Consider the following 9,934-nt stretch of genomic DNA (forward strand, 5'->3'; position numbering starts at 1 on the left):
TCTATGGTCCATGTTTAGTTTATATGGTCCAGGTGTGATTTATATGGTGTCTATGGTCCATGTGTAGTTTCTGTTGTTCAGGTGTAGTTTCTATGGTACATGTGTATTTGCTATGACCCATGTGTGATTTATATGGTTTCTAATGTCCATGTGTGGTTTCTGTGGTCCATGTGTGGTTTCTGTGGTCCATGTGCGGTTTCTGTGGTTCAGGTGTGGTTTCTGTGGTACATGCATAGTTTATGTGGTCCCGGTGTGGTTTCTATGGTCCAGGTGTAGTTTCTATGGCCCTTGTTTGGTTTATATGGTCCAGTTGTGATTTATGTGGTTTCTATGATCCATGTGTGGTTTCTGTGGTCCAGATGTTTCTGTGATCCAGGTGTGATTTCTATGGTCCATGTGTAGTTTTTATGGTCTATGTGTGATTTCCGTGGTCCATGTGTGTTTTCTGTGGTCCAGGTGTGGTTTCTGTGTTCTGTGAGAAGTTTATTTGGTTTAGGTGTAGTTTCTGTGGTTCAGGTGTGGTTTCTATGGTCTATGTGTAGTTTCTATGGTCCATGTGTGGTTTCTGTGGTCCATGTGTGGTTTCTGTGGTCAATGTGTGGTTTCTGTGGTCCAGGTGTCGTTTCTATGGTCCAGGAGTAGTTTTTGTGGTCCAGGTGGGGTTTCTGTGGTCCAGCTGTCATTTCTATGGTCCAGAGGCCTCATGCAGCAGAACTAAGGGATAATGCAGGGAACCCAAGCCAACCCTAACTATAGGATTTATGAAAAATGAAAGTCTTAAGCCTAATCTTAAAACTGGACAATGTGTCAGCCTCACGGACAGAAACTGAAAGTTAGTTCCACAAGAGAAGACCCTGATAACTGAAAGCTCTGCCTCACATTCTACTTTCAGAAACTCTAGTAATCACAAGTAAACCTGCAGTCTGAGAGCAACGTGCTTTGTTAATCTGGAACAACATGATCTTTAATGTAAAATGGAGCTAGGTTGTTGAGAGCTTTGTAGGTTAGAATATTTTACATTTTATTCTGAATCTGACAGGAAACCCATGGAGAGAAGCTAAAATATTAACATTAGTTTAGCTCTTATGTAGCCAGGTTTTAGCTCATCTACAAGTCATACTTTGGCAGCTTTGGTCATCATGTACCCAGACCTTCTGGGTACAAAAAGAACCAGTCTGCCACAGGTATCTTCATACTTGTTTTGACCGGCTTCTAAGAACCCAAGAAAGGCCCAGCTGAGGGCGATAAGGCGTCTGTGTGTTGTTGGGTTAGGACGAAGGAGCAGGTCGATTAAGTTGAGACATTAAGAACTGAAAGGTGTTACTTGTGATTTTTACCTGTTTGTCTTGATGTTAAGAACCATGAAAGCACCAACATACTGAGATGTTGCTCCTGGAAACATGAACCCAATCTGCTGATCTCCTGTAATAAACAAGATTAAGACCTCCAGTTTTTGGCAGGACATATGGATATTTGGACATTAACTCCATTCCTTCCCCTTCTCTCCTCCCTCCTCTCCTGCAGATGGAGCATGACTCCTCCTACAGTGAATGCCTACTACATGCCCACTAAGAACGGCATTGTCTTCCCCGCTGGGATCCTACAAGCTCCTTTCTACGCCCACGACCACCCCAAGTCTGTTCACCTCTCATCTACCTGTCTGTCTGGCCATCTGTCTGTCTGACCACCTGTCTCATGTTTAGCTCCTCACATGAACGTTTCATTTAGTTTGTTGGACACATCTCCTTCCTTGCCTTTAACCAGTTAAAATTGATCCAATCTGTTGTGTAACCTGCTTTGGTTCATTCCTGGTTGACTTCAGACATATTTTCTTTATGTCGATGTTCAGTTTGATGCCTGACACCTCGTCTGGTCCCTGAAGACCTGTTTAAACGTGTGTTTGGGTTTCAGAGCATTGAACTTTGGTGGCATCGGGGTAGTGATGGGTCACGAGCTGACTCATGCCTTCGATGATCAGGGTGAGTCTGAATCCTCGCCTTTCTTTGCTTTGTGACACATGATTGAAGAATCAGGAGGTTTTACCAGAGACTAGATGTTCCAGAGACAAACTAATTTAAAACATAAGACGGTTTGTTTTCAAGTGGGGAGGAAACTCCAACTGGTTATCTAACGAGGTTAAGTCAGGTCCTCTGGACGGATTCTTATTGTTGAAATGGTTTGTCTTTTATCCAAAAGACTTCTTCAGTCTGAGCAGCTGCAACAAACTCAGTATAAACAGCAGCTTCACATAGTGGACCAACCGATTTGTTGCTGACAGTCAGAACTAGCTGTTCACATGATAAAGGAGGACCATCAGCCAAACAAGTGATATTAAATGCCCTGAGTCCTGGCCTGATGATGTTGCTCTTCTGTGTTGGTCCATCCTTTTGGCCAGTGTCTGTTTAGTTTCCCCAATGTAAGACTGATCACCCTCCTGGCACTGAACAACATACACAATATTACTCTGTTTGTGCCAGTGGACTGAATCTTTGGGATGAACCAGTCTTTGCCGTAATGTATTTTGGGGTTTAAAAGCCACTGGGACGTTGTGTTTAGAAAATACACATCTCAGTTTCTCTGAAACTTCCTCAACATATGGAATGACCACTGGTCTGGGTCTGGGTTCCTCCTTTTCACCTGTTGGCTGACTGGAGTCCTGTTTGGGTTTCTTCTCTGCTTTCAGGAAGGCCCAGTCAGGATATCCACATTGATCCTGTCTTGTGTGGGATTTCTCCTTCTGCCTGGCTCCTGAGTTAATTTGGACGCTGTCTGCTCTGTGGTACAGAGTCCTGATGATTCCTGACTTGTGCTCCAGTTCTGGCTGTCACCAGCAAACTGATTGATCCACTATGAGAAGGTTCTCCTTATAAGACTGAGTTTGTTGCAAGAAGTGTTTTGGATAAAAGACGAAACATTTCAACCAAGAAGAATCCGTCCAGAGTAACTGACTCAACCTGGTTAGATTTATCCACCTTGATCATTGAGCATGCACCTGCAGCTGGTTACTTGAATTTAACCAGAGAGCTCCCTCTGGTGGTCGTAGTTAAACATTAAACAAGTTTTACTAGTTGCAGCCTGAAATGCAGAAATGAATGGAAATTCATTAATTTAACGATGTCCAAACAATTTCATGCTATATAACATAAAACTAAAGTTATTAGAAATTAAAGAATCATTGGTTTTTATTGTCTTAACTGGCTGTGGTTCAGTTTGCAGCCTAATGTCACACGTTTTTGAACGTCTTGGTCAGCTGTCCTCCTTTTTACTAACCCACTCCATCACACCACCACTCAAGCAGGGCCTTGGGGTTCAGGTGCACTACTGAGCTGCGGGGAGGATCCTCCATCTCCGTGGTTCATGGAGACCTGGGCCCAATTTTATCAAACAACCTAGACACTCGTATATAACATTCTCACGACACATGCATATATGGTATGGTATGGTATAAAGTTTATTCATTTAAAAAAAGTACAAAACAATTCCATAACAATATAAAAAGATACAAAAGATTTAAAATGAAAGGCAGCAGAAAGAAGAAAAAATCTTATTATATCTGCCCCTTTTTTCAAACAATTATTTCAATCATAATAATTTTCAAGTAACAGAACAAAATGAATAACTCTTTCTAATTTTTCTAATTCTAATACAAAACACACACTAAGCTACTTCATATATACTTTTTTTTTAACAATTCAGTTTTGATCTTTTTCTTAAATGTACACATTGACTTGGCATTTTTCACATCACTCTCTAGACCATTCCACAATCCAACTCCTTAGATTGAGGTAGACCTTCCCTTCAGACTAGTTCTGAATTTTTGTTTGACAAATATCTCTATCCCCTTAAGATTGTAACTTTGTCTTTTAACAAAATTTCTTTGGATATTTAATGGTAATGTGTTATTTTGAACCCTATACATAACTGATAAAATACTATAATCTACCAAATCATGGAACTTCAATAACTTCAGTTGATAAAATAATGTGCTTGATGGGTGACTGTAATGCTTTCTGGTGATAATTCTTACAGCTCTTTTCTGTAAAATAAAAATAGGTTTTGTAAATGTTTTACATGCTTTCCCCCAAACATCAATGCAATAGATTAAATGTGGAACAATGATTGTGTTATACAACATGTACAGAGCTTTATCATTTAATAATTCCCTGACTTTGTATAGTACTGCAATAGATTTAGATATTTTTGTTCTTACAGAATTTATGTGATTTTATATTTATGTGATATATAGGGTCTGGAGTGGGCACATGGTGGCATATAGGGGGTGGAATGTGTAATCATTCTCACCTCCGGGACCTGTGCCCACTCTCATATGCAGCATGTAGACATTTAGGGTTCTGGGCAAGGGTTGGGGGGGTGAACGGGAACTGCCTGCTCTCTGGGGAGGGGGTGGGTCTGTGCCAGTCGCCACCTCATCCCCCCCATTTTAAACGCACTATATAACAACATGCATCAACATCTTATTTGAGTGGGGGGAGGGAGGAGTTGGGTCTTACAGCTTTTCTTAAACCCTCATTCTCTGTCTGACATTTGGGGTTGGGGGCGGGGGGGTAATGCTGCCTGGTTGGGGTCTGGGCTGTGGGTGGGTATTGGGCCTTTGGGGGCGATTGGGGGTGGGGCTGGTGCTCCGGTTCTCCCTGGATTGTTTGGATCCTTTTATCAGGGTTCCTGGTTCTGATGGCCAGCCCTTTGGCTGGGGTGGCTGCCGGGTTCTGGCGGGAGGTCAGCTGTGGTTGTGTGTGTGTGTGTGGTCGTTGGTAGTGCATGGCGGCGGTCGGGGGCATGGCTTCACTTCGACGAAGTGCTGGCTGGTCGCCATGATGTGACATTCACGGTGCGGGGTGCTGTGTGTGTGTGTGTGGGGGGGGGGGTGCATGGGTGGCATGCCGGGGCTTCTCCGGGCCTGTGGTGTGGGGCTTTAGGGATGCATTGGTGCGCTGGGCCAGTCTTCCTCGGCTGCTGCTCCCTGCTGCTCTGGCCCCCGGCTTGCGGTCACTGTTGGGCAGGTGGGGCGCATGGACAGCCCAACAGAGGCTCTGTCGGGCTGTCTCTGTGTGCCTGTTTATCTCAGGTTGGGTTTTGGGTGGCCCCCCTCTCTTGGACCAGTTTTGACCCCCCATTTGGTGGGTTGTGCTCCCCTCCGGTGGTGGGCCCCCCTGCCGCCGGTGCATTGGCGGCTCTCAGCAGCTGGGGCTGGGTGGTGGGGTGTGTGCAGGCCCGCCCTGGTGGCTGCCTGTGGGGACCTGGGTGCCCTGGCTCTGTCAGGCTTCTGTTGGGGGGTGGTATGACCTCGGGACTCGGGGCTTGGTGTCCATGGCCGGATCCACTCTGGAGGGGCAGGTTGCCGGCGGGGCCTGTTGACTCGTTGCTACGGCCTCCTGGGAGTTTCTGCATTGTGGTTGCTGGAGATCGCCCAGGACTTCCCTTTGCTTCTCTCTCTGGGGGTGCAGGTGTCCCTGTTGGGGGACTACCGGAGTTCCAGGCTTGGGGGCTGCTGTGGTTCTGGGCTTCCCTGTGTTACCTTCGTGTCCTGTGGGGACGGGTTTATGGGTCCCCACATCCACTATTGAACATTTTTATGAGAAACCTTATAGTGACATCATGCTCACACAGGTGTTTAGATTCAGGTGTTTATCAGATACACACTCAGTTGGATTGTGGTGGCCATCAAATATATATTGTATTATCATGTACTGTATAAAATACTTTCTAATGATGTTATAAGTATCATTATATAAGTTGTTTGTTGTGGTTTCTTGGTTTTGTCTTTTTTTTCTCTTTCCGCAGGTCTAGAGTCAGACTTCATTGATGTTGATTTGTGTTCTCGTTATCCCTCTCTCTCTCCTCTATTCCTATCTCCTTCTTTACATTTTAACTCTTCTCTCACTTTTCTGCTTTGTTATCTTCTTTGTTTTCGGTCCCCGTGTCCATTACATCTGAAACAAACCCAAAGCATATTCTAATAAAATTTAATTTATATATCAAGTGGAGCATTAAGGTCAGCCATAATGCTCTGCTTGTGAAAGTAAATCTGTTGGGCTTCACTTTGACACTCAGACAATAATTCTAAGTGCCACAATGCCGGACAGGACAAGGCGGAAAAAAAAAAATAAAGTTTTACTAGTTGCAGCCTGAAATGCAGAAATGAATGGAAATTCATTAATTTAACGATGTCCAAACAATTTCATGCTGTATAACATAAAACTAAAGTTATTAGAATTTAAAGAATCATTGTTTTTTATTGTCTTAACTGGCTGTGGTTCAGTTTGCAGCCTAATGTCACACGTTTTTGAACGTCTTGGTCAGCTGTCCTCCTTCTGTCAAAAAGGTCGTGAGTATGACAAAGAGGGGAACCTGAGGCCATGGTGGCAGAACTCATCTGTGGCTGCATTCCGGCAGAGAACCGAGTGTATGATGGACCAGTACAACCACTACCTCGTCAACGGAGAACACGTGAACGGGAAGCAGACACTTGGAGAAAACATCGCCGACAACGGAGGGCTGAAAGCTGCGTATCACGTGAGTACGCACACGAAGTGCTCCGCTGCATTCAAACGGCTCCGCTGCCTTTCTGACGTTTCCTCCTGCAGGCGTACCGCTCCTGGATCCAGAAAAACGGCGATGAGAAGAGACTCCCTGCTGTCAACCTGACCAATGATCAGCTGTTCTTCGTGGGGTTTGCACAGGTGAGCTTCTGCTAACAAATGACCCAATTATAGTTTAAACTGGCATGGACAGAAGGTGATACGGGTCAGAACTTCACAGCTGCTGAGTCATTATTCTCTTAGTTGTAATCTACAGCCTCGCCATCGGGTGTCACTACTCTGTAAAAACCGCTTTAGACCAGAATCTGGAGTCAAAAGTTTGGTTCTGGACCCGTTGAAGATCTTGATATTCTCTACAAATTAAATGAGTTTTAAAATTATTATGAATGGGATATTTAGCCACAACTGTTGATAGATATAAAGTGAAGTTTTAAAATAGACAAAAAGCTTCTAACAGTTATCGAGGCGGTCTTTGTTGCTGTTTTAAAGATGTTTCTGTACTTAAACCAAAGATAGTCAGCGGCCTCAGGTCTTCCGATGGGTTTGCAACTAAATAGTTGAAGAACCTCTGATGGAAGAGGAAGAGGGCCACCTGCATCATGAAGGACCACGCTCATCCAGCACACACACTTTTTGCCTCGCTCCCCTCAGGAAGGAGGTTGAGGAGCATTAAGTGTAGAACCACTAGACCGAGGAACAGCTTCTACCCTGAGGTTGTTAGACTCATAAACCCCTAACCAGGAAAATCACTGCAATCACAGCATTGTAAGAGGGGGACAGTTGAACCTGGAGGCTCCACCCCTGTTTAATGATGGACCGTCCATCATTAAACAGGGGTGGAGGCCTCCGGGTTCAATTGTCCCCCTCTTACAATGCTGTGATTGCTGGTATCACTCAGCCCCCTTTGAACAGTAAACAGCCATCAGTGTGCTAATGATCCATTGTTAGGCTGATGGTCCTTCTTGAGCATGTGATCAGTTGGTTTTGGTTGTCAGCAGCAAACTGGTTGATCCACTCTGAGAAGGTGCTATTTAAGAGACTGAGCTGAATACAGCAGCTCAGACTGAGGAAGTCTCTTGGATGAGAGACGAAACGTTTCTACATTTTTTTTTTGCTTTGTTTTGTTTTTTTGAATGTCCAGAGGACCAGATTGAACTTTCTTGGATTTTTCTACCTGGATTATTGAGCATGCATCAGGATAAACTTTTAGTTATTATTATTAAACTGCAAACGTGAAGAAAAATGCAGTACGTCAAAAATGAAACTTAACAGTGGGGGGGGGGGGGGGGGCCCACCCCGCCCCACCGCCAGCTGTGGTGCGCATTAAGTTTAGTTTAGAGATTAATATGTTTATAGATTTTTTTTTTATAGGTTTAGAGATTAATATTTTTTGCTTTTTGTTTGTGAAACAAGAGGAAGCTGGTTCTGGTTTGGTGGATTGCACCCGGTGTTACACCATACTTTGTGACCTGCAACAGTGCAACACCGCCCCCTACGGTCATACGGTGGTCACATAATATGACGTCACTACGGACACTCGACCTTACATTTTTAACCTTGATAGATGTCCTAGCAATCGATGTGTAGATTACTCGAGTACTCTGTTAATGCTATATATATATATATATACATGTGTATATGTGTATATATATGTATATATAAAGAAACTGTCCAGATGACCTGACTGAGAATTATTGGATCCTTGTATACTGTTTCTTTTCTTTATATACTTTATATTATTTCTGTTTTTCGGTGTAACTGGGACCTTGAGTTCACAATTTCGTTCCACCTCATGTACCACATGTGATGCGAATGAAAATACAGAAACATGAACCTTGATCTGGACTCAAATGTGAGTCCATCTGTCCAACAGCTGACGCTTGAAACAAACTGGGTCCAACAGGAAAATTATTCCAAACACAGCAGCTAATCCACAACAGACTGGGTCAAAACGAGAAGAATCAAGGTTCTCAAACGGTCCAGTCAGAGTCCAGAACCTCAACCTGTTTGACCTTCAGAGAGCTGAGCAGTATTCTGACCCGTAGACCAAAATAAAAATAAAAAATCCTCCTGGATCTGAACACACTTTAGCTTCTTGTCATTTTTCCTCTGAGGCTTCTCAAACAGCAGAGTCAACCGTTTTCTGTCAGGTCTGTGTGGAGGGGCGGACTTGTGACGCCCCCACGTGTGAATCTTTCCAGGTCTGGTGCTCGGTTCGAACACCGGAGAGCGCTCACGAGGGCCTGGTGACCGACTCCCACAGCCCCCCAAGATACAGAGTCATCGGCACTCTGGCCAACTCTCCGGACTTCAGCCGCCACTTCAGCTGTCCGGAGGGGACGCCGATGAACACCGGCAAGCGCTGCGAGGTCTGGTAGACCGGAGCGGACCCAGGTGGTGCTGCTGGATCGATCTGTTAATGAACAGGTTGATGAGCTCGTTAGTGTCTTAGATTCTGCAGGTGTTGTGGTGCAGTCAGAGGTTGTGTTTGATCTTCACTTCATCTGTTATCAAGCAACGATCAGACTCACTTCCTGTCTGGAAACTAAACGGTCTCATGGACTGCAGAGACCTGATGGACGGAACGACGATGGTGACGATGAAGCCACACGGGACAATGTTTGCTCCTGATTTTTAAGTCATCACTGTCACCAAATATTATTGGGCTTTGGTGTGTGTGTGTGTGTGTTTTGTAATTCTGATGACATCACTGTGATGACCTCATACCAAGCTGACCTGTTGCATCGCTGCATGAGGAAGCTGTCGTCTGATTGGCTCGAGGGTCCAAGATGGAGGTTAACGATTATTTGGCACAAACGAGTTTATAATTAATGAAAGGATTTAAAAAATAAGATTTTAAATTTAAACCAGGTCCCTTGAAGGTGATAAAATGATTTTAAGCTTCTTTAAAATGTCCTTTAATGAAACCATGAAATAATTTAAGTTTCACCGTCGGGGCAATCTGTTGGTCTGTTGCCTTTAGAGTCCGGTGGAATTTGTGATGCAGTTTTTGGTGATATAAATGTAAAAATGAAGGATTTTAATGAACAGATTAATCACTTTAATCCACTTTGTGCGTACACTCCAATTATTGTCGTCATGGATACCTTAAACAGTCTCCTCCTATTTAAAGCCTAAAGTCATCAACTGTGAGGATTAACTCCTTAAATAGTTCATAATAAAATTTTGTTTTAATGTTCGGTCCAGATTACTGCTTTAACTTTTCGAACAGAATGTTTGGAAAGTCTCCAGATGTTTCTTTGAACTCTGTATTTCACAGTTTTGACAAACTAAATTATTAGAAGTTAAATGCATGTGGTGCGTTCAGGAACAACAAGGATGAGGCATTCAGGGTCGAGTGACACAGCAGTGTT

General features: G+C 43.9%; 1 protein-coding gene across 1 annotated transcript in view; it reads left to right on the forward strand.

Moving 5' to 3' along the window:
• Positions 1-8,938, forward strand: part of ece2b (endothelin converting enzyme 2b) — a 32,185-nt gene extending 23,247 nt beyond the window's left edge. The window contains exons 15-19 of the mRNA XM_037677694.1: positions 1,525-1,635; positions 1,912-1,979; positions 6,344-6,534; positions 6,606-6,701; positions 8,762-8,938. Of these exons, the coding sequence (XP_037533622.1) occupies positions 1,525-1,635; positions 1,912-1,979; positions 6,344-6,534; positions 6,606-6,701; positions 8,762-8,938 (643 nt within the window). The remainder of the gene's footprint in view (positions 1-1,524; positions 1,636-1,911; positions 1,980-6,343; positions 6,535-6,605; positions 6,702-8,761) is intronic.
• Positions 8,939-9,934: the final 996 nt, after the last annotated feature.

Source organism: Nematolebias whitei, chromosome 6 (assembly GCF_014905685.2).
Source record: "Nematolebias whitei isolate Nwh7 chromosome 6, NemWhi1, whole genome shotgun sequence".
NCBI classification, from domain to species: Eukaryota; Metazoa; Chordata; class Actinopteri; order Cyprinodontiformes; family Rivulidae; genus Nematolebias; species Nematolebias whitei.